Source organism: Haliotis rufescens, unplaced genomic scaffold (assembly GCF_023055435.1).
Source record: "Haliotis rufescens isolate VD_foot unplaced genomic scaffold, xgHalRufe1.0.p SCAF_14, whole genome shotgun sequence".
Classification (NCBI taxonomy): domain Eukaryota; kingdom Metazoa; phylum Mollusca; class Gastropoda; order Lepetellida; family Haliotidae; genus Haliotis; species Haliotis rufescens.
Window position 1 is genome coordinate 24,811,603 of NW_025963824.1, and position 26,678 is coordinate 24,838,280.

The window sequence follows — 26,678 nt, forward strand, 5'->3', positions numbered from 1 at the left end:
CTGTTACATTCTTATTCCATAATACATGTGTACCTGTTGACGAAGTCGTGACAGGTTTTCACGTATCTGTCTCCTATTTAAGTTGCACTTTGACACATGTTTAGTCTATTCGAATAGACTGTATTATAATGCCTGTAGGATAACATGTTATAATGCTAAATTTGTATTGGACAAAGTTAGATACCATGCTGGATTAGTCTATGGCTGATGATGTCCAGATGACACTTGACCACTAAAAGCATCTAAATAGAGTAACTTCCACTTCCACTGCTTACAACAGATAGTAATATATTCCTGACAACTAATTATAGTTATAAAACAATGTTCTGAACTTTTACTGAATCTTAACAGAAACAATGCAATACACTTACAACATTGTTTAACTATACATTGCACTGCCACAAAAAAGTATCCAAATGAACACATATATGTTAGTCAGGACAGAATGAATTTTTAAAAAACAGAATGATTTGGTAGTTGTTTGACAAAGGTAAGGTCTAACGTCGTATGTTTTGCGAGGAAAGTTAAAAGGTTGACGAGAATGTAAGATAAAAGTTATCTACATGAGTATTAAACACACATAAATATGTCAATTTACCTACCACCCAGAATAGAAGCTTATTGCATTGTGTTTCCGTCATCAACTGGAACTGACAGGTCAAAACATACATATGTGTAGTGTTATGAAGATCAGGCAACTTTTCATGATTGTTAACTCGTTTTATCAACAAATAAATATATCTTTATAAGATCAGCTGTTGCATTCACGTGACCACAAGAATGATTATATACATTTCGCATACATATATGCTTTGCATTGTGTATTAGTGAGTGTGGCTTTATGCTGCTGTCAGCCATTTCATAGTGGGGGACACCATGTTAGGAATCGAACCCGGGTCTTCGGGCGGTCGGGTACAACATGTAAAGCCCATTTCTGGTGTCCCCTGCCGTGATATTACTGGAATATTGCTAAAAGCGGCGTCAAACCATACTCACTCACTCTAACTGTTGGACGCAAATATTTAATTCAAGATATGAAGGTAAACACTAAAAACTAAGAAAGACAAAAACTAAACAAAATGTTTAAATCTACTGAAATTAGTTCAAAATTTATACACCGGCTGTTATTTTGCTTACTCGCGAAGATGAGTGATGTATTGTCGATGCAGGTGATGCAGGTCTCAGACGTTTACCAGTTCGGTGATACCCACGAGCACGTGTATGGTGCTGTCAAAACGGGATTCGAACCCACATCCATAGGTTTCTGGCGTGCCCAAGGGACGGAACTCCTTAGACGATTTGGCCATCCGTTATATTCCGTGTCAAACATCGACATTCGTATTATCTATGGTATTCTTTCTGTAACAAAAAATACTTTTGTCACATTAAATCCGTACCAAATATGACTGCAATATCCTTGTAATATCCCGCTTGAACTATTAATATAAAATTTATATATTAATATGAAAAATTACTGCAAAATCTACTTTTTGTAAATATAAAGATCACTTATCTGGACGTGTATCTTCTGTGTATCCAAATCCATGTCCCGACTCCCGAATCACTTCTCGATAGGATTACTCACTGACAGAAAGCAATACCCTTCTCCGTGCTAAACAGCACTCACTGCCCTGCGGCAATTTTCCAAACGGTTTTACCTGCCATTCGGCAACAATGCAATAACAGGTCGTCCAACACAGACGAGCATTTCACCAAAAAACTGATTATCTCTATATGTATATATTTACGAAAGTCAAAGACAGTTCGCCTGTGTGACGCGAAGGCCTCGATTACTGTCTCATACACCTTTCCCTCTCTGCTGCACCATAAGCACGTGACACCGCCACTTTCACGTGCACAACCTTCATCTTCAAATTACATTCGTTACCGTATTTACCCCATAGTAATTACATTTCGTAGAACGATGCTCGTGAGGTCAATCACTGATTTCTCTAGTCATGACTCGATTATTTATGGACCGCCGTCATAAAGCTTGAATAGTGCTAAGTGCTGCGTTTAAAAAACAAATCATAAACATCACAGAAAGATTTACATTATGAAGGGAATTGCTCTCAAATAGTCCTCAAAACTCCCCAAAAAGGATCTGGACTTTGTCAGCGATGACGTCACTTAATCTTTCGGTATGTGTCACCTTCTATGTTAGCTTTTGTTTGGTATTTTTGTTGTTTATATCCTAAACAGCGCCAATGTGCGCCAATACCGCCTCACAGTGTAGACCAACCGTGACACATGGTCATAACGATATCACGTGGGGGAACGAACCTGGGTCAATGCCTTTTTCAGGTGAACTATTGACTTGCCTTTGCATATGTGTGTGACAGGTGCGGTCAGGGTAGTATAATTGGCACGTGCTATGTAGTGGAGCATACAAAACATGTCAGTTCCAAAATCTTGTTTGGAAAATCCGCTAATGCAACTTTTTATATCACTATAACTTATATAACTATTAATTCCTGAAAATGGAAATGCCATGCCATCTGAATAGGTGTGAGCAGCGAGGTTAGCTGATTTGTTGGATGTCACATAGTTCATGGTTCATATTAAAGGGGGATAAGTGTTTGATGTTAAACGCCAACTGTATTCAGTGTGGTACGACGTTTAAGATATTCTGGAGGCTAAGCGAATGGGCCACTTCAAACTCCTTTTTATCAACTTCCTTGTTGAAAATATCTACAGCATATGGGATAGTGTACTTTAGTCTTAATCCGTATTAGATTTTGAATATATTTATTCATGAAATGGTAGGTAAATAATGTTAAATAGTGATTCAATAACGTGTATAACGTTAACTAAGTATAACAGTTGAACAGTGGACTGAGGTGTCTGTAAGCAGACAACACGTGTTAGTTTTGACATGACGCAAAGGAACAAAGGATAGAGGACAGCCAGCGTAGCGTATTTATTCAACAAGAATGGGTGTTTATGAGAACCGTCGATACCCTGACAATGAAGTAAGTTAAACGTTTTCCAGTAAACAATATGTACATTTTAGTTCCCTCTGAGGTTTGTATAGACCTCGCCCCTACTGTTTCTAAAGCCTGTTTTAACATCCTTGACAACTTTACAATTATGAATACATCAGTAACAAAACACAATGTGTTTTATTTTTCGAGGACAAGGTTAAGGAATCTGAGACACTGATGTTTTGTAGGGGACCGCAATGAGGTTAAAAGTTGGACTTATTTAATCATCGTTTTCTCAGAAACCGTAAGGCCAGGATAGCTGGTACTTTTGGAAGATGGATTGGACAAAAAGACTGCGTAGATTTTTTCACAAATTGGACAAAAATATTCAGTTGTTCAAACTGTCCAAGCATCATTAGCTCACAAACGTAAATGCTCTTAAGGTTGCTTCAAAAATTTAATAAACTAAGAGGAAGTTTATTAATCAATAAACTGAAAAACCTAAACGGGATATGTATGTAAAAAGCTTACCCTGACATCGGTATCTTCTCTACTCAACTCTAAAGCACACATCGCTTGTCTGTTTCACATCATGATGAAACAGAGAAACAACCTTCACCATCCAGTGGAAGCAGTCGCTAATATAGGCAATTATACTAAAGAAAAGCATAAAAAGTATAATGGTGTGGAAGATATTTCCTGTGCAGGGGACATTTGAGGAAAGAAATCAATTCATGACACAGCTCGAGTTAGTCTCACAACAAAATGCATCCATGCATAGGTCGATGCATTGCAGCAAACTGACGTGAACAATAGTAATGCCCTACAGTAACAGTAATAAACTAGTCTTCCAGTCTTACAATTCAATTTATTTATGTTAACCAGCAATCTCAAAGTTGCACTAACAGTTTAATGTACATCAACCTGCTGTGTACGTGTTAAGTGGTTCTGGTTGGCTAAATTTGGCTGAATTTGTTTTCAGATTTCATCGGACAAGCACATGGACGATGTTTCTGCTATATGTTCTACTTCTTGTCTCATTGCCAGACTCCTCACAAGGTAGGTCCCTATCTTATTACCAAATTTCTAAGGCATGGGCACTGTGGGGATTCCAAATCAGGCTAGGTCTACAGTTCTTTATATTTGTCGCACGAGCCGACGAATGGGAATCGTGGATGCTCCAGAACTTGGCTAGTGGCCAGGTGGCTTGGGTCATTGTCATGCTGTCAGTCATTAGTTTGCCTGCTTCATACTCGATTATACTCCGTCACTCAAACGTCCCCTCACTCACACATTCACTCTAAGGCACCATCTTTACAGTGTGTACTTTTCAATGGACATGATGAATACAGTCTTATATTAATGTTAAGTTACATACATGAAATTGATGATAAAGAATTGCATTGTGTTGTAAAAGAATTTATGAAATTATGATACCGTGTCCAGGTGAGGAGTGTATGCTGCTGTATAACTATACTCAACAACAAAAGTTCCTGTGACACCAATATTTTAGTGTATTTTTCAAACAAGTAAAGTTTGGTTTTCAATATTGTAGTACATGTACGGAATCAAGTCACAAAAACGCAACTGCTACAAAAAAGCATGCATTCCATGTAAAAGTTGACTTTTATGCAACCCCCATGAATTTCACTACCCAAGAATGGATATATAAACATGTGCGTTAACGGGATTCCATATGCATTGTTTAGCATCGTGTTGACAACAAACACTCAGAAAATCAACAAAATTACGCAATTATTCAACATAACGCAATGCCACGCCTGTCCGAAAATGAGCGTCTGCGAGCCATTGGTGTGCTTGAAGCAGGATCGAGTCAACGTGATGTTGCAAGACAATTTAACGTCCACAGAAACACCATTTGGTGTTTATGGCAACGTTGGCAACAGACGAATGCAGTCAGAGACCATCCTCGGAGTGACAGGCCACACGTAACCAATAATCGACAAGACAACTGTATTCGAACAACACACCTACGAAATAGATTCCAGCCAGCAAAAGTGACTGCAAGAAGCATCCCTGGCCTTCCCTGGTGGGACTACAGCAAGACAGAGGACCCGTTTGATAGTAGTAGAGGTAAATAGCAATAGACAGTGCTACCGCGACGAGATCATCGGCCCTGTTGGTCTACCGTTTTTGCGTCGTCATGGCCCAGGCAACATGACAACGCCCGACCTCATATTGCCCGACTTGGTCAGGATTGTCTTCAACAAAACATAGTGAATGTCATCCCCTGGTCGGCTCGCTCCCCTGATCTCTCACCAAGCGAGAACATGTGAGGTGAGATGGATCGGCGCCTTCAACGTCAACCAGGTGTTACACAGACACTCCAGGAACTTCGGAACATGCTCCAGCAGATATGAACAGATATCCCACAGGACTTTGGGCGATGCCTGGTCCATTCCATGAGACGAAGATGGGTTGCATGCATCGCAATCAGAGGTGGAAACACACGCTATTGATTTGTAAATTGACATTTTGGCCTGTTCATGTTTTTTTTTATGAAATCACGCATTTTCTGATGTCAGCATGGCAAATTAAACCATTTGAACACTTACAGGAGTCTTTTATCTGTTGCAAACCGAAATTGTTTCAGATTTGGTAAAAAACATAACTTTGCATTAAATCTTATTCAATGTCACAGGAACTTTTGTTGTTCAGTATATTTGTTTCTTCAGAAGATTGTCACTGCCAGAATGGATGTACGAACTTACCTGGTCCTCCTTGCCCAGAAACAATGTGCCAACCAGACTGGTTTGGGAGTTACTGCCAAAAGCGTGAGTAAAAGTACAAGTACATTTTCATTCAGAGACCTGTATGCAGATATCTGGTAAGCATAAAATGTGCAATTGTTGTATCATGAAATACTGTGGAACAATTTTTATTATATTACTATTATTGATATACATGTATTCAAATTATGGATGTAACAAAATAGTAATTTATAGGCACCTCATATTCAGGGTATGGGTCGAATTTTATATTAATCAGCCGAATCACCCAAATAGCACGCAATTACCTATACCTAATTGACATAATTTGTAATCAGATATATATAGGTCGGGAGGCCAACATTATACCGAGCAATGGTCACCTGCAAATTCCAAACATGTCCTACAACTGGTTTAAAAACGAGAACTTCAGCAAATGTTGAAGTAGCCCTTTGCAAAGAAGGAAAGGAATGTCAACAATGAGATTATTCACTTGGACGATGTAAAGTACGTTTCGTCTTCGTTTGGATTAGGACCTATACCTTTTAATATCTCTTTTGAAGATAAATGTTTTTAAGTTGAATTGTTCAGTGTGTTCGACATTTTAAGTGCGGACTTCGCTAGATTAAAAATGCTGCCGAGTAACGACAGTGTTTTAATATATTTGATTTATTTCGTTAAAGGCAACATAGCACGTGGAAAGTCGACACGGCAGAGTAGCGAATTGCAAGGACATGGTCGTTCCTTTCCATCTGACAAAGCTGTCGATGGCAACACTGACCAAACGTTGGAGCATGGAAGTTGTACACACACCGGCGACACGTCCACTGGAGAATGGTGGCGTGTTGACATTGATACCACATTGGAGATGAGACGGATGAGAATATATCTCCGTAGTGGCAGTGAGTCTGACATTTGTTTAAATAATATACAGCCTGTTCACGAGGAGGGGGACATGCTTGTACCAACAGGAGTACCCGCTCGTTGCGTTCTTTAGGCGTGGCAGGATCCCAAGCCCCATCCCCGAATATTACACAATTGGTTAATTTCTTAAGAAATTTCATGATTTGTTGTTGAACGCCCACTAAGCAATATTCAATTTATATGACGTCAGTCTGTATATAGTCTAGTGTCGACCAAACAATCCATTGATTGACATCAAGAGTATCGATCTCCGCAATTCGGATGCGACGACATGCATCAAGCAAGTCATACAAATGATATAAAGTAATTTCTTATGTAACCCAAGGAATGTCTTGAAAATATATCACATCAGACTATTACTCGCATTGTTCTACAAATTGTGCTTGTTTTTCTAAACTTAACTTGTTCAGACGCCATAGTTCGAAATTCATAATATTTACAATTATCAACATCAAAAGGATAAATTCCAACATGCATGTATGCCGCTACAATACCACCAGGACCTAATCAGGGTTACACATGATACCTTTACACATCTTGTATCATCACATAATGATTGTTATTCACATAACGTGTGTAGTCACAACATCGATCTACACAATTGGGATGTAATGACATGCATAAAGCAAGTCAGCGCTTCTGACCCTCGATCCTGTTAGTTGCCTTTTACGACAGGCATTGGTTGTTGAAGACCTATTTTCACCCGGATCTAACCCGGGTTTTGTAAGAGAAGTTAAGTAGGTGAACGCAGTCTGACCACACAGACTATGTACAATGTCATACATATGATATGTGGTGAATTCGTATTCTTATACAATTATCAACACAAGAAGGATAAATACCAACATGTGGAATTTATATCACAACAAATACATGTACCACAGGACCTTATCGGGGCTATACTTATACCTATACACATCTTGTATCATCACATAATGTTTGTTGTTCACAGATAAAGACCGCAACGTGGGCCTTCAGGTGAAGGTTGGTGACCAGCTGTGTTACACATTGTCCGAAGACAACAGACAACAGACTGTTTTAAATATAGACTGTGGCGAAGCTTTGAATGGTTCATCTGTAAAAATAAGTGTCGATGGACCCTACCTGACATTATGTGAGGTGCAGATATTCCGTGAGTAGTTATGCTGACATGTTATTTTCCTTATTTAAATAAAAACATCGGAATATAAACGCAAACATAGGATAATGATAATGAGATCTGTCTTTAAATGATAACATTATAAGTAATAGATACTATGTTTAATGACAGTATTGTATTGGGGTAAAAAAGGACAGTTGCGAGAATAAAGAACGAGGCGAAGAAACCGTTCCATTTATCCCGATAAAGTTATGTCACAACTCCCCCGTCTCAAAGCACAGCCAAATACGCGGCTTCTACGACTAGCATATAGGCGTCTATAGTGAACAGTTCGCTCTTTTCACTTTCAACTATTGGTCCAAAAGTCCACAGCCCAAGCGTCTATGTACATGCAGCCCAAACAGCACTGACGTATAAAGTGTATTAGTTGGAGTAAATAATCAGGATATACTTGTTCTACATGGGTCCCAAAGTTAAATGACAAACGTCTATTGGATCAGATTCATTAGGTGTGCTCTGATTTGCATCTTATAGTATGTGTACTTGTAGAATGCAGCGATGGATGGTTTGGAGATGACTGTGACAAGCAGTGTCAGTGTCAGGATACAGCTGAAGTATGTGACAAGAAGACTGGCAACTGCAAGAGTGGATGTGCTGCCGGAAAACATGGACCTGGGTGTCAGCAAGGTATGACAGAATGTGAAATTAGGAAATCGTCCATCTGGTAGATTTTCAAGTTGAGTATCAACGTGATTCTAAATTTATTTGTATTGAACAAACATTGTCTGTACACTCAGACAGTTTTGTCAATGTCTATTTTTCAAATGGCTTTAGGAACACACACCTCGAAATATAATTATTTAATGTCCGTATGTGTATTGTATATTGCAGATTGCAACAATGGTTCGTTTGGCTCTGGCTGTAACAAGCACTGCCAGTGTCTAACTGCCTCTGAAGCGTGTAACAAGGAGACTGGCCATTGCAGTAGTGGGTGCACTGCTGGGAAACAAGGTCCAGGGTGCCAGCAAGGTTTGACAAACGTCTATTTTTACCCATTGTTTACATGTATCTGTAACAGTCTGATGAAAATATATCCATTCACAAGCAGTGCCAACTGATGTCATATAGGTAATCGTTGAAAGCATTTATTTCGTATTTAATGGATTATGTAAATGTAGTCATCAATACAGGTTTTGCTTTTTAAAAGCAGCGATTATTAATAGTAACATAAAAGAAGGTATGTTCTCTGATCTGATCGTGTTTATATCTACCTATCCGTACAGATTGTGCCCAACATCATTATGGGGTCAATTGTTCTTCCACTTGTGGTCAGTGTAGCGGATCGTCGGACTGTAAGAAGGATGATGGAAACTGCACACAAGGATGTCAACAGGGTTACAATCCCCCTTTGTGTAAAAGTGAGACGTTATTTTATATACATTCGGTATAATACAATGGACTCTGCTTTTAGCTGAAATTTGTAATGATTGTGGAAATGAATGTTGTCGCTTCTTTTAACTGCTTTTGAAATGCCAGGTGTCTTCTGTTAGGTTGTGGATTTTAGCTGTGGTGTTTGGTGTTGTGTGTAACACCTAGCCCGCGTCATACTTACTATAATTTTAGAAGATCCGTCAGTGTTTATTTTTTTATAGATATCAATCTTTATTGTTTGGTCTCATGTAAAACACGATCGAGATGATCTCTAAAACAATGTCATTTCATCAACTATTACACATGTGTAAGTTTATTTGATCGCTGCTAAACGAGATAGAGAGTCGCATTGCATACACCCCAACGTGAAATGGTGTCATTGGAAGATTATATAAACAAAAACTTTCCTTTCTAGTTTCTAATTTATAACTGCACTGCGTGGCCATTTCTTTTCACAAACCTTCTTTATCACAAGAATGGAAGTGATGTCCTTTGAGCGGAATTACGTGTATTTTCGTAAATAGAGAGAGTAGGTTTCCTCGAGTTAGTTTTTTTGGCGAATAGTAATCACGTACAAAACGTGGAAGCCATAAACAGTGTGATATGAATCGAAACAATAAACCTACAGTCTGGATATCCCAAAGTTACCCCTAGTGGGACCCAAAGTGATGTGACTAAGCTGGATAGGTTCCCCTTCGGATTCAATCTGTTCCCCTGATCATTATGGCTGCACGTGTGTACATGAGGTTGACACTATCCAAAGATTTTCCTTGACGCATGGTGGATTGGAAATGTCATGCTGGGTTTCATACCCTTTCTCTCTTTACATGATATGTGGTTGTTCTGAAATTGAAGTTCTGTAAATGTCCCAACAAATTGTGTGTATATCATATGTTTTTTTTCATAGTTATAACATTACCTGAATGTTTAAAAGCTACCTTAGTCTTAACATATGATTGGTCTAGATTGCGATTTATGTAAATGACCCTTATCGATGTGTGTGTGTTTACCATTCCCTGCATTTATAACCAGTAGGATGAACATACCTATATCTAACATTAACCGAATGTTATCTTACTCCTATCTCCATAGAGCATGTGTGCCTGGTTTATATTGGTCCAAGTGTACATCACAATGTGGCCAATGTCGGAACAGCGTTTCTTGTAACATGGCATATGGGGTATGTGGTGCTGGGTGTCAAACTCGATATCAGAGGCCACCGTGTCTGTATACAACTCACATTTTGATTACAAACACCAATGTATATCGGTTTATATAGAATCTAGGTTTGATCTAAAGAAATGTATGTACACCATAACTGCCTTACCGGCTCATTACAGTGTATTAAGAAACATTGTTGAGATGATGTTTTACTGAAAACGTTGTATCCTGATACACCTTGTGTTCCTGGTTATTATGGAAACCCGTGTACATGTGGCAACTGTCTGAACAACGCTGCTTGTAGTGATCAGTATGGGACATGCGGTAATGGGTGTCAACCTCCGCTGTGCACCTCCATTGAATTTATGCCTGTGGCAGATAACATATCTAATTTCATCTGGAGTCAATATATTAACAAGTAGTGATTATATCATACATGGAAAGAAAATACATTATATTGGCATCTCAATGTCAGTTCCAAATTGTACTTTTTGATACACAGCATTATGGTTTGATGTAGGTTTGTGATAAACGTTAAACCTGATAAGGGGAGATCACTCCTATACAGGTATTACTATTCTCTCAACTGCTTATCATTTATATGATAATTCTATTCCATTTTGAAAGAGTGTCCAGATACATTGTATGGAGTAGACTGTTTGTCAAGTTGTGGCCAGTGTCGTACATCAACAACTTGTTACCATGTGAATGGAAGCTGCCTTGAAGGATGCAGCAATGGTTACAAAAGACCATTGTGTAAAGGTAATAATATAGCGACATTATCTCAAATAAATGACATGTGTGAATTTCGTTTGTTATCATGTTGTAAAGACACTAAAATGGAAAATAACAATGACATGTTTGGAGCTTGAATAAAGAAACACTCGTTCATCCACCAATCTATCCTACTCAGAAGCACTGACCTTCATCCTGAAGCCTTGACTTTACTGTGATACCCACCGAATGGGCATGATACGCTAAACGCGTGTTCTCATCGCTATTTCAAAGAGCTTCATAAACACATGCTATGAAATAGTCAGAATCGTACAATGGACAATGGTTTCTCATGATTATGGCAAGAGTTTTGTCACTTTTATTTCAGTAATGACACATCTCCTTAATTGCAAAACCATGCTTTCTAGCAGCACCAGATACACCTTTGTATTGTGTAAACAACCGTCAAAGACCAGATACGTTTCACAAAAAACATCTACTTTCAGAATGTGCGTCATAAACGTCTTATAACATCTACTTTCAGAATGTGCGTCATTAAGCCTCTGACAACATCTACTTTGAGAATGTGCGTCATAAGGCCTCTCACAACATCTGTTTTCAGAATGTGCGTCATTAAGCCTCTCACAACATCTACTTTCAGAATGTGCGTCATTAAGCCTCTCACAACATCAACTTTCAGAATGCGCGTCATTCAACCTCTCACAACATCTACTTTCAGAATGTGCGTCATTAAGCCTCTCACAACATCTGCTTTCAGAATGTGCGTCATTTAGCCTGTAACAACATCTGCTTTCAGAATGTGCGTCATTAAGCTACTCACAACATCTACTTTCAGAATGCGCGTCATTAAATCTCTCACGACATCTACTTTCAGAATGTGCGTCATTAAGCCTCTCACAACATCTGCTTTTAGAATTTGCGGCATTAAGCCTCTCACAACATCTTCTTTTCGAATGTGCGTCATTAAGCCTATCACAACATCTACTTTCAGAATGTGCTGATGGCTATTATGGTTCCAGCTGTACTGCTTGTGGCCAATGCAAGGGAGGCAACTGCAACTCACAAGATGGAAAGTGCACTAAAGGATGTCAGCCTGGCTATGAAGGTCCACTCTGTCAACAAGGTAAGCCATGGCCAATAGTTAAACAATTAAGGAGAAGGCATCTTCCAAAAATGTTCCGTTACACATGGTGAATTGGAAATGTAATGCTCTCTCTAAGAAGGGTTACGACCAAATCTTGCAGGTCATGTATGAGGATTGACTTCAAATATTTTAAGAATACCTTGCACAATCAATAAGCAATTTATTCATACATAATTGTACCAGCGTCAGACAGTAAACAAACAGGAATACTGAATGATAGTATGAAGTAAAACTGATTCCCTGAAAGTTTCATAAAAAATCAGCCTTCACATTTTCATGGATATAGAGTGTGTCAACAACACCTATGGAGAAAACTGCCAATATCATTGTGGCACTTGTCTTAATGCGACGTGTCAGCCCTCCAATGGCTCATGCATATATGGATGTGACGAAGGATACAAGGGCGATTCCTGTGAAAGTGAGTGGACAAACAACAGTATGTATTTCATAATTGTCCTCTTCCGTATGCTTGACGTTATTCGTCGATATGCATAAAAAATCATATTACTTATTTGTGACATTTGTGAAATTGTTTGGTTTCGGATTCTTTTGTAGATCAATACATTTTTGGTTACTGTTTATACCTTTCATACCGTCCTTGAAGTGAAATAGCTATATTCAGCTCAGTCGTGTGTAACACCTTAATCACTCAGTGACTAACCAACGCATGACATTACATTTGACGTCACACGTGAAACGCTTGTATTCAGTTCAGGACGTTTTAATTATATTTCTGTAAGGTAAATACGAAACATGTCGTACATCAAATATAGAAAAATCAAGTAAGACCAACCTACCTAGATACCGCAATATTATCTCCAAGTCATAATGAATTAAAAAACTTTTTTTAGGGTTTTGATTCGGAAGCTAGATGACGCACATTTTTTAGTCTTACATCTTGATTACCGAAAAAAGTACAGGATGTTGTTTAATATTACAGGGACTACAAGCTCCCAAAAGGGCAACGGTTCCATATCCAGTGCTACAGTTGGTGCAATAAGTGGCGCGGCAGTAGCTGTACTTGTGGCAGTGATCCTCGTAGTCCTGTTGGTCGTCATCAAGAGGTATGTGTCATGCTTATAATATCGTATTGTAACATATTGTATTTCTTACACATGAAGTCACTGACCCCTTTGGGTTGACTCCAGAAAATAGTAGATCCCAAGTACCTAAGGCAGCATACAATGTGGATCGGATAGTCAGGCACAATGAACATGATGGCATGGATCCGAACATCTTGCCTTCAGTCACTGGTTTGCCAGACTCGGAGTTACATAGATCGTGATGTATAGCAGGAATATTGCTCACTTTCACGTCACATAACCACTGAATTTAACATAAAGGGGTTTACTGGAATGTGCACAACGGAACACACTATTACAATATAAAGCATAATACAAGATGTTTGGCATTGCACATGTTTCCACACTTCTAAAGAAATGATTGCAATGTGTATAAGTTCTACGGAAACTACCCCTAATTGTCACGTACATACACATTAACACTTCTTTTGTTCCAGAAGACGTAAAATGAAGTCTCAAGAAGAAGGAAATACAATTTCTCTCGGTAAAGTAATTATTGTCATTTTTGAATTGTCTTTTTGCAATTTATAACAAATCAAGAACTACAATTTGCACATAATGATCATGTTATGTTTTATATCTGTTTATAACAGGAGTACCTGAAATGTGAATAATTACGATTCAAGAGTGGCCACCTTTACTCCTCTAACAACGTCGTGTGACATGTGTGTCGATATTTCCAAGACAAAACAACCATGACACACAGGGTATAAGTTCAAGTGCACAGTCAATGCACCAGGCACCCGGTTAACCGTATATCTTTTAAATTGCATTTACCTCAAACAAACGGACAAGATGTTGCTTTAATATCTGAATACGCTTGTTTAAGGTGAGAAAGACGCTCCTGCTACAGGTAAACCTGCGCCACCTGAAAAGCCTGAGAGGAAACCAAAGCCTCCTGCAGACAACGTGTACGAGAACTCGGAGCCATACTACAACGTCGTCCCAGCTCCTGTGTCCCTGGACAGGCTCAAGCAGTACGTCAGGGACAGAGTGACGGGCGTGGGATTCGAACACGAGTACAAGGTAGGGCGTGGTTAAATTGATAAATTCAACTGTAATCTAAAGTTTTGACATACCTCTTTAAAAACTCATGTTCATTCGTTTCGCAAAGGCGTGGTGTTATCATGGCGTTATTCAGACGTGTGAGTATCTATTATCCAGCTGCTTCTTTTGTTTTCATGTTTATTTTAACCAAAGGGGAAAATAAAAGGATGAATATCCCTAACTGTTTGGCCAATCGAAATCATACCCTGTGGGTTACTTTCATGTTTTGTCTACACTGTCAACATGAATAGGCATTGCACATTGCATGAGGACTACTGTGAGGCGTCGGCTAATTAATACTTACGTTTGCAAAGCAAATTGTGAGAATGGCTGGTGCTACCGTTAGGTGATGCTACAACATTTTCCGCGAACACCTGGTGTCATCACTGATTTTCATATCCATATAGCTTTCACAGCTAATTTGCCCTTTACGCTAAATGGAATGTTTCGGAGGATAATCAAGGTTATTGCAGGTTATTGCATTGACGCCTTATATGTTCAGCTACTCCGTTACGGAATACACGGAGCTCATGTCGAAGGGAGAAAACCTGAAAATAAAAAGAGGAACCGTTTCTTGGAACTGTTTCCATGTGAGTTTTAGTGACGTAATATTGTATATAAAACACACTATTTTTTGCGTACATGTATATTTTCGTTATTGGAAGAAGATGCATATTAACTAATAATGTAGCTCTATGAGCATCCACTTGGTAAATGTAATCTGGCGTATGATTAATGCACTTATTATCATTATATTCATATTTGTCTCATGCAGCGGTAAGGAAATCTCATTTTGAACGTGTTAACTTTGCTATAGAATATCAATTTCCTTGATGGTGTGATATTCTAAATAGTGTCTCCATTGAGTGTTTAATGATTACATGACCATCATGTGTGTGTTTCATCAGAAATGAAAACATATCCTAATTTCTTCTTTGAACAGATGACATCAGTCGCGTTGTTCTGATGCCCGATGGTGATGCCACATGGGATTATATCCACGCCAGCTACATAACTGTAAGCCACACTTGATCATATGGTTAGCTATTCTCGTATGTATATTATTCCAAACCTTGCACTGGCAAATAAATGAGTGAAAAGTAATTTCGTATAATGTGTGTGTCATCTTTCACTGCACAATACGTTTGTTACATTTCAGGGCTTCTCCGAATCCAGTGTGTTCATTGCTGCACAAGGTATATGTCTTGAACGTTATTATATGTTTTGTAGATAGATGACTGATTCCTCTATAACACATATACAAAACTATTGCTATATCATTTCCTTTATTGTAAGCCTACAAAGTGGATCTTTGAACGGTTTTATTTACATACATGATTTTGGATGACCTCCTCTGTTTGTTTGTTGTTTAACGCCACACCTTACAATATTCCAGCTTTATGACGGCTGTCTTTAAATAATCGAGTGTGGACCAGACAATCCAGTGATTGACATCATGAGCATCGATCCATTTGGGATATGATGACATGCATCAACCAAATCAGTGAGCCTCCCTACCCGATGCCTTTAGTCGCTTCTCACGACAATCATGGGTTGCTGTTCAAACCCAGCGGATCTTCATGCGTCGGCCTTCTCTGACCCGGAATTCGCCATCACACTACCAATGCATTTCATATACCATTACTCATGGACACACACTATTTTCAAACCTAAAGGTAGAAGTAATCTCATAGTCATGGTAATTTTATTCCAGGACCTAACCCTGTCATTGTGAACGATTTCTGGAGGATGGTGTGGCAGGAAAACGTCTCGATAATCATCATGCTAACTAGAGTCATGGAACTAAACAGGGTAAGCTGAACTGAAGAGTAAAGAGTTTACATGAACACATTCCTCTTGTAATCATCTGTGATGGCAACAAACGTCTGTATCCCTTTGCCTTTGCCCTTTCCTGGAGCAACCTTGATGTAACTGATAGGTGTTGAGAGCTGTCTAAAATTAGAATCAGAGGCGTATGATTGACTTTTTCAGATATTAATTATATTACCTATATATTAAGTGTTAAAACATTACATTTTGCAGTCAAGAATGCACATAACCATCAACTTTCTCTTCAGAAAAAGTGCGAACAATACTGGCCTGACGAGAAAGAACAGAAGATGTGTGGTCGCATTGTTATCAGGCCACTGTTGGCCACAGTCAGGGCGGACTTTACCATCAGAAAATACAGTGTTCACCATTCTACGAAAGTAGGTCCTTTGGTCCTGCGCGATACTGAAGCACATGTTGCACATAGGGTGTCTCATGAGGCATGTGACTTTGTTCGAAATATGCCTCTGTTTACCCATCTGTGAATGGGTACCCGGTAGGATGAAATGGTAGTGCGACAGTCACTGTTAACCATCTAGCCCCCAACAGGAAGCTTTGGTCGTATACTCCCTAGGGAACTGTGAACGAAATGTGATCGGGGTTGTAACAGTGTAGCGCTTTGAGCATGCGTGTGTTGAAATATAGCGCAATATAAATGGTATTTCATAATATTTACTATATAGTCGGAATCGTAGTCCGCTTTAAGCAGATATTTCTTGTGGATATTAAAAAGGGGTTTGTCGCTTTTATCATTATTATTATTTGTACTTAAAAATAGTTAATTTAAGGAAATCAGAGTTGTGCAATATGTTGTTATCAGAATTGACACTTCCTCTGTTCCATATAAGTGAGTGAACGAGAGAGTATGGTTATACGCCGCTCTTAGCAATATTCAAGCAATATCACGGCGGGGTACACCAGAATCCAGGTCTTCGGCATGACGAGCGAACGCTTTAACCACTAGGCTACCCGACCGCCCCAAAACCATATGAGACATGTAGATCTGTTTTATTTGAGATGCTATTTCTAGCCCTCTGACAAGAGGACAGTGACGCAGCTTCACTTCACGTCCTGGCCTGACCACGATGTTCCTTCAGCGCCGGCTCTGGTCGGCTTCTGGAAGCAGTACAGGAGTCTGACGTCATCAGAGGAGATTACCGGACCTGTTGTAGTTCATTGCAGGTATGTTGCCTGCGACATTTTCAAGATATGATTGTGCTTTCAACTAGAAACAAAATACCTCCAGCCATTCAAGTGGCACCGTCCGAAAACCTGCACAGTGATACCCATTTCCAGAGGATGTCTAAAGACCCTTTATACCTTCATATGTATCCAGCATACCCGGTGATATACAGTCGGACACACTGATCCTTTCACTTTTACATATTCTTTTTTACTTATATCATGTAATTCTCATTTTAAAGATTTAATCATTTTGGACAGCAAAACTGCAGGATTCATATCAAACCATGCTTAATAAAAGATGGGATGTGTGTAGGCATTTTCATTTTTTTCTACAACATTCTGTGCCTCAATTTACTGTACTATAATAATATCGAATTAATGCATTATTGCCATGTAAACTTGGGAAACGTATCTGCAAGAACGTAATGAGAAATGATGAATAGGTTAATACCGTTTCTCTAATATGTGATCTCTTGCTGACTGAAAATTCTGTATTGCCTCATCGTCACTGTATTTGTGATCTCCGAGTACTTCACCTTTGTATATAATTGCCTGGTAATTTATTACATGCTGTTGTTTTCTCTTTGTGACCTACTGTGTATCCGATCTCCAAATAAGTCTCCTGCATATCTGACTTGCTGGCAACTTATTTTTTATGTCTTCAGCGCTGGCGTTGGACGTACGGGGACGTTCATTGCTCTGGACAACCTCTTTGACGAAGCAGAGTCTCTGAACAAAGTAAACGTGTTCTCGTGTGTGTCCAAGATGAGAGAGGCTAGGATGAACATGGTGCAGACTGTGGTAAGTCCAAACTGTGAAGAGGCTAAACATTATTGTTTGGTAGCATCATGACAATTATGTTACTTTTTCAGTTATATATGATAACCACATAACTCACATTGAAAGAGACTACATTCTAATGACGACATTTTTTATAAACACTTTTTGCATGTTTCCAGGAGCAGTACCGCTTTGTTCATGATGTTCTCCTTGAAGCTCTTGGGAGCAGGGGGACTTTTTATACCTCTGCTGAATTTGAGAAAACAATTGGAAGTGGTTTGACATATACCAGACACGAAGAGGCGGAGATGAGCAGGCAGTTTCAGGTACAACTAATGGGCCACGAAATAGCTACACAAAAACAATGCATCGTTATTGTGTTGTTTGAAGGGGGCTTTGCAAAGCTGATAAAATGCTCACTCGTCACGGTTCTTTGATATTGCTGGACTAAAAGTGGTGTAAAACATACTCTCTCACTAACTGTTTTGACTGGATCAGTAACATTTGCGCACATAATCTAACCAGCTTGAATGTGATGACGGCAATGACTGAAGAATTTAAGCTTTCAGTTATATATGTGACGTTTCGCTACAGATGCTAGTATCAAACACGTAGGTAGGACATGGTTATATACCTAAGGTTACATATACACAGAGACTAAAAACATCATGTTACAACAGTGATGTTATGTGATTCTATGTGATGTAGTCAAGGTAAGCCGATGCAATGAATACCCTGCTGTCTAATAAAGTCAGTACTATTAAAGCTAATCCTGGTGCTTCAGCTTCTAAAATCACTTAAATATATATATGTGTATATATTTTAAATGTCTTGGATTGCATGTATACTGTCTATATACGTTTTCTCCCATATTAATTTGTGACATCGAAGATGTGTGAAATTAATGAACACAACGTACCTTACATTGCTTGTTTCCGCAGTCACTCAAAGCTATGCAGCAGGACTTAGATGATGATGTTGTGACTGCAGCTCAACTCCCGGAGAACAGAAGCAAAAACAGGAATCAAGACATTGTACCAGGTGAAGTCAAAAGCAAAATACTTCTACGTGTTGACATTTTATGAGTCAAGGAGTCGATGTTAACATTCTGTCACTTCTGCAATCTGTTCGAAGGATCAAAGTCCTGTCATAAGGACGAATTGGAACTTGTGTCGGTCAGCGGGCATTCCATCCACCCACATTCACATTAAGATATTTTTAGGTACTATTAGTTAATATTATTTCTAAATAACACGCACCTTGTTCAAAATTTGAATCCACAAGATTGTACGTGCAATCGTCATACAAGATTTATAATGTTTAGAAATAACAAACAAAGATATGCAATTCCAATTTCTGACACAAAATACACACTGCCTAATCACTGTGACTGCGTCAGATGAATATAACATTATTACACTTTAGGTTAGACTAACTCCATCCTCAAAGCACAAGGACCAAGATTAAACTGACTAAGACGTCTCCATATTAACGAGAGAGCCATGAGTATTTATGTTCGTTCTTGTGTCGTAATCTATGTTTAGATAGTCTGATACATACTACCACACTAACGGTGTTTAGTTTAGGGAACACCCAAGATTACTTACTTTATCTTCTTTATGAAATAACAAATGTCATTATTCTTTCAGCGAACAATGTACGACCCTATCTTTCCACTCCCGTGCCAGGCCATAATGACTACATCAACGCAGTAGTGCTTCCAGTAAGTTGACTGCTGTCTTCTTTGCATCAGTAGAGATGTGTTCACATGCAGTGATCTGTTTCAGTATTCATATTAATGTTAAAATATTTTGCTAATGTTTGTTTCATGCATGATAACGATGATCATTGTTTGATTTGTTTTGACTCCAGACTGCCACACGTGCCCAAGGTATAATAGCAACCCAGACACCAGTGACACCGACTGTTGTTGACTTTTGGGGGCTGGTGTATGATCACGACTGTTTCACCATTGTCTGTCTCGAAGATGATAAGGTTGGTATCGCACACAAGGATTTTACTCTGCTTTTGTAAACATAGTGTTCAGTGGTGACATCAAACATGGGCATCAGCTCATCACACTTCACTGCAGAAGAAGTAGTCAACAGACATGAAATGGCATGACAGCCTAACAAGACCCTTGCAGAAAGCCTAATAAAATGTTCGATCAATAGTTTGCAAACACTTCAGATCATTTTTGAACAAGCATCAAATACTCACATCCCCCGCCAATATGACATGTCGGGTGTGTGCAATGCATTAGCTCCTGTGAACTATGTTAACTAGGCCTTTATGTAAAGAAATATAGTACGTTTTTCAAGATCTGCTCCGGAAACAAGGACTACCTCCATTTTCAGTCTAAATCAAAGTCGTTGCCATGGAAACTCGAAAAATAACTTTTAAAAAAAATCCAACCCTATCAAAAGGCACCAGTTCACTACTAGACCTATCAATGTGCAAAATATGGTAAAGAAAAATGGTACGGTTTTCAAGATCTGTTCCGGAAACAAGGACTACCACCATTTTCAGTCTAAATCAAAATCGTTGCAATGGAAACTCGAAAAATATTGTTTTAACAAATCCAAACTATCAAAAGGCACCAGTTCACAACTAAACCCATCTATGTGCCAAGTATGGTGAAGAAATATGGTACAGTTTTCAAGATCTGCTCTGGAAACAAGGACTACCGCCATTTTCAGCCTAAATCAAAGTCGTTGCCATGGAAACTCGAAAAATAATTTTTGTTTAAATCCCAAACTATCAAAAGGCACCAGTTCACCACTAGATCTGTCTATGTGCCAAGATTGGTGAAGAAATATGGTACGGTTTTCAAGATCTGCTCTGGAAACGAGGACTACCGCCATTTTCAGTCGAAATCAAAGTCGTTGCAATGGAAACTCGAAAAATAATTTTTTTTTAAATCCCAAACTATCAAAAGGCACCAGTTCACCACTAGATCTATCTATTTGCCAAGTTTGGTGAAGAAATATGGTACGGTTTTATAAGATCTGCTCCGGAAACGAAATGTGACGGCCGGACGGCCGGACAGAAGGACGGCCGGACGGCACCCATTCCTATATCCCCCTTCCACTTCGTGGCGGGGGATAATAATGTACCATCCGACGCTTCCTGTTTTTTTCCCTTGTTCAGAATATGTATATTTGAAGTAAACAAACGTGGCCTTTACTATTTTGCAGTTCTTCCAAAATTCAAATATGGGACATGTAATTCTATCAACACTTGCTTCATACACAATAGAAGTTGTCATTGATGAATAAAATAAGTACTGTGGTTTCTTGTGACATCTTCTGTTTAGATATGTGAGTAGGTTTTCTTTGGTGTCAAAATTGAAGGTGATCATTGGAAACTACATATAAGTCCTATTTGAATTAATGATCATCTCAGATGTCTATATTTTCGTATTCATCTCATAGTTAACCTTTCAGAGACTGTATCCCATGAAGGATCAAGTGTTGGAGATGGGACCTTTCCGAGTCACACACAGCACAGAGGACACTACAAGAGACATCTTTACCAGCGTTCAGATAACAGTAACACTGAATGAAGAGGTGCGACCTCATTCACCAGTAGTCAAATCATATTGTGCAATATGAAAGCACATAATATTTAAGATGATTTGATTGCATTATATCAGTTCATATCATTTATGTATCAGGAAGTCTGCGAGTGAATGTAGTCAACAACGTTCCAGCGATGTCAGGGTGTACTGTAGATAATCGAGTCTGTCTCAGACATACCCCTGACTGAAAGAATGACCGACACACAATCTCATTTAAATCAGATTGGGTGGCCAAGCTCTATGAATTTGCTGCTTGGTGTCACTCATATCGGGCGTGGTGTGTTGATCCAATCTCATTCAATCAGATCTTAGTTTTCGCTTCTCCTGAAGTAAAGGGTCACATCAGACCACCCTTTCACGAATTTTGACCGACCAATGGAATAACTGACAAGAGACAACATTAGCCAATTTACTTTCAAACTGGCGGCTATGTTTTGAAACTTGTTTTGACAAATTCTCGATTAAAAATTTGAAAACGGAAGAAACGAACATTCTAGTAGATTACCTAGATTGTCTGGATTTAGTAGCAAAACCCGTAACTGTCTTTTGGAATACCCGGTGTTAAAACTTTTGAGCGTGCATGATCAGAAATCGCATTCCGACTGTCTTTTTCATGATCTTGTAGGCTACGCTCTGATCGGTCAGACAAAAGGTCTTTCTGACGTGATCCTTAATGAGATGTCCTCAGATCTTTGTTTAGCGGAAGTGAGATCTAAGATCTGGTTATAATGAGATTGGATCAACACACCAAACCCAATAGGAGTGACACCAATCTGCCAGTTCATAGAGCATGGCTACCCAATCTCCATGAAGGTTGTTTGTTTGTGCTGGAGTAGGTGTCTGGGGACAGGAGTATTCATGTACTACGATCTATCACTTTACATCGTGCACATTATATCAAACTTTTGATCAGACGTAAAGACTGATGCCATGAGAATGCTACTTACAATAATATCAAGTTCCCTGTAATGTGTATGGTTTCCAGATCGATTCAAGTCGCCTGATCACAGTGTACAAGTTGAAATCCCGCATCCCTGGGAGCACAGAAGCTATGCTGGAGTTCGTGAATGAGATCGACAATAAGGGTACTTCCGAAGAACGCAAGACGCTTGTGCATTGTCCGTGAGTACAGATTCTGTTCTAAAGAACATGAATATACCACAGCATTTGTAAGGATAGTTCAAGACAAAAAAAAACGACTCTCTTTGTTCCATCCTATGCCCCTGGTCTCGTTCCAGTGACGGTGCCCGACTGTGTGGAGTGTTCTGCAGCGTCCTCAACATCATCAGCAGACTCAGACTGGACAAAGAAGTGGACATCTACCTGACCATCCGGGAACTTCAGTGTATCAGACACCAGTTCGTCCAGTCGTATGTGAGTACTGAATACTGCCTCACCATTGTACTATATCCAACACCCATTGTGACCTCACAGAAACAGAACGTTGTTGTCACAGTAATACTGATTTACTGACGAAACCTATTGTCTTGTTATGTTAGTTTGCGTTAAAAAACACTTATGATTAAGAAAAATCCTTTAACATATTTCGTGATCAAAACACAGTACCAAATTGATTTGAACTACAGTGTGAGAATGCAGTACTCTATTCTTGCCTGTAGTCATATTTACAGACCATGTATTCAAAATGCAGTGAACAAATCTATAAGTATGCACATGAAATGCATAACATGATGGTTGGTTGGTTGGTTTGTGGTTTAACGCCGCACTCAGCAATGTTCCAGGTATGTGACGGTGGTCTGTAAATAATCGAGTCTGGACCAGACAATCCAGTGACTAATATCATGAGCATCGATCCACGCAATTGAGATCGATAACATGCATCAACCAAGTCAGCGAACCTGACCACCCGATCCCGTTAGCTCGTTGCTAATTATAGCATTACTATATTTCAGGGCTCTTATTTCTTTTCCCAAAATTGGCACAGAATAGGATAGCGTCGGTGTTGCGCGCCGTATTAAATTAATTGAAGTACATATATACGTTATCTAATCAGTTCACCATCACTTCTGGATCAGCAGACCCCAACATGTTTTATCTCTAGTTATATTCTGTTGTTTTAGGATCAGTACAAGTTCTGTTACGACATGGTGAAGGAATACCACAGAGCTTCCAGTGTCTACGCAAATATGTAACACGGGTGGGTCGACATGGATCTTAACCTAATTGTTGGGAGACTTTTTTTGTCTCAGGTGCTATTTACTCAGTTCTTTATCTCAGTATATTTGTATTATTGACATGGTTACGGTAATGCATGTGTTCTCAGCTGTGCAACTGTTAAAATATACATCTTTATCATGCACCTGCAGACAGACACGGACGTATTTCAGATGGGTGTAGTATTTCCTGATCACTCAATTACAGTGAAGGGGATCAATGTTATTTTAAGGTCGCTTAGCAACATTCACAATATATCACTAGGCCCTGTACATGATTGAATCTGAACCATGCAAGCCATTGACAATAGACACAAGCAATGATCCGAGATATCAGGGCACTATGATATGCTATCAGCCACGTTTTCGATGTCGCACGGGTCAATACACCACGAGCACACAAAATAGAATAGTGTAACTATTGCATGCAATATAAGAAACATTCGCATGTAATATAAGAAAGTATGACACAGCCAAGTTGTAAACTACGGGGGGTTATGTTTAACTATATGACACGGACAAAATCATACAGAAACCCCCAACACAGATCTGTCATTCAACAATTCACATCACAGGCATTTTATAAAGGAACACACTGCATCCTAAATGCACATATCTATTTTAGGTATAATTATTACAGGTGAGGTGAGGTTAAATGGAGTTTAACGTCGCTATATAAGGATTATTGTACTTATATAGCGATGTGCATGCATGTGTGTGTATGTGGATGCTTGTACTAGTCAAGACTAAGGTCGATTTTATTAGTGCTAGCCCACTTAGATACCATGCTGCAGTTTAACATGGATACCGCACTCAGACACAGTATACCGACTCCGAGCCGACCAGTCCTTGTTTTAGTCCCTTAATGCCGAGCGCCAGGCAGGGTAATAACAAGTACCATCTTATAACGTCTTTCGGTATGAGGCGGCCGGACCTTCCGATCGACGGATGGATGCTCTACCACAAGACCAGGCGATCGACATGTCTATGCACTATTACTCATTCCATCATTTTGACAGAGGTTATATTGTAGAACAAATCTATACGGTTTAAACTCCCTGGGTTATTGTTAAAAGACATAAAACATAAACGTTTCTAGAATGTAATTGGCTGACAATGTTATCACACATAGATTAACCCATGCAATTCTGGTATCACAGTATGTAAGAGACACCAATATAAATAGAGAGCAGTGTCATGTTATCTCACATAAATTTAATTTATCCTATTAACTTAGAATCGAAATTACAAATGGAATTTATCCAATATGTCTGAAAATTGATAATCAAATTCATTGGCATGTTTTGCATTCTGAATGGTGATTGATTCGTTTTCAGACCATTTAGATATCTATTGATTGAGTTCCACGTCGGACGTACAGAGTTTTTGTGCCTACAGTAGTTACTGGTCGTTGTTGTAATGTCTATCACAAATACGGTGTCTACGCATGACCAGATTCATCAAGTTGTTATCGTACACCTTATGTACATGTAACATGTTATAGACCACACATACAATTGATCAAACATATATTCGTAAAGCATGTTGTTTTCAATGGTAACATTATTCTGTCGTAACTACACTTCCATTTACTTTCACTGTTTCACAGCAAAAGTGTTCATTCTAAGTAGTTATTTTCTTGTTATACAATCATGCTCATTTAAGCAAACAGACACGTTCATCTTTATATTGTGAACAATGTATTAGCTTTTAGTTGTGCTTTTTAAATAAATGACCATTTCATTTGTCATTGTATTATTGTTCCTTGCCATGTAAAGAAAGGATTTCATGACACGAAAACATGTCCGTTTTATGGTAAATCTCTTACTCCAGATACCGCAACATGTTATATGTATATTTAAATGTTGATAAGATAGATGTGTGAGGTAGGAAAATACACTTATTCGAGGAACCGTACAAGGTATTGAGCCATAATGGTGTGGAGAGAACACTTGGTGAATGTGGTCATCTCACTTATCGGAAATAAGATAAGACATAGGAAAAGTCCATCAATAGCGCTTATGTCCCACGTTGGATTCGATAGCGGCCTGGCAGCTCCTGCCAATGGAAGAGACGAGTATGCGAATCACATCCTGGGAAATGGTAGTCCACTCGGCCAACAGCTGCAACGTCTGGGGTTGTGGTTGACGTCGGTGTATCTGAGACATATTTAAAACTAGTATGTGACGATAAAACGATATTAATATACATAACAAAACATGATAAAAACGAGCTAGAGATCGCCAGCAACCAATGTTAGGCCACCATACTGGGGACACTAGTTTCAAAATTGCGACTACGCTTCGAAACATATTTTGACGTATTTTCTTTAAAAGAAATTAAAACTGATCAGAAGAATATTCTGGAATGGCTTATAGATGGCCTAGATTTTGTGTTAAATATGTTAAATATTTCGTGGTTGCATGATTAGAAAACACATTCCGACTGTCACTTTCATGATCTGGCGGGGAAGCTCTGATTGGTTGGATGAAAGGTCGTTCTGACCTGACACTAAATGGGATATCCTCAGATCTTTCTTCAGCGATAGTGAGAGCTAAGATCTGATTTTAATGAGATTGATGCTTTACCGTGATTCTCTCATCACAATGGATACAAAATGGAGGATCACACCATCTGTCGCATAATGACCTCTTCAAATCTCTACTTGTTGGTTGGTTTGTTGTTTAACGCCGCACTCAGCAATATTCCAGGTATGTGACGGCGGTCTGTAAATAATCGAGTCTGGACCAGACAATCCAGAGATTGATACCATGAACCTCGATCCACGCAACTGGGATCAATGACATGCATCAAGTCAAGTGTGTGTGGAAAGTTTCAACGAGATGAACTTAG

General features: G+C 39.0%; 1 protein-coding gene across 1 annotated transcript in view; it reads left to right on the forward strand.

Moving 5' to 3' along the window:
* LOC124131181 overlaps positions 1-26,678 on the forward strand; it is a 344,512-nt gene that overhangs the window by 228,641 nt on the left and 89,193 nt on the right. Inside the window, exons 34-36 of the mRNA XM_048395185.1 lie at positions 17,957-18,092; positions 18,251-18,397; positions 19,013-19,112. Coding sequence (XP_048251142.1) covers positions 17,957-18,092; positions 18,251-18,397; positions 19,013-19,112 — 383 coding nt within the window. The remainder of the gene's footprint in view (positions 1-17,956; positions 18,093-18,250; positions 18,398-19,012; positions 19,113-26,678) is intronic.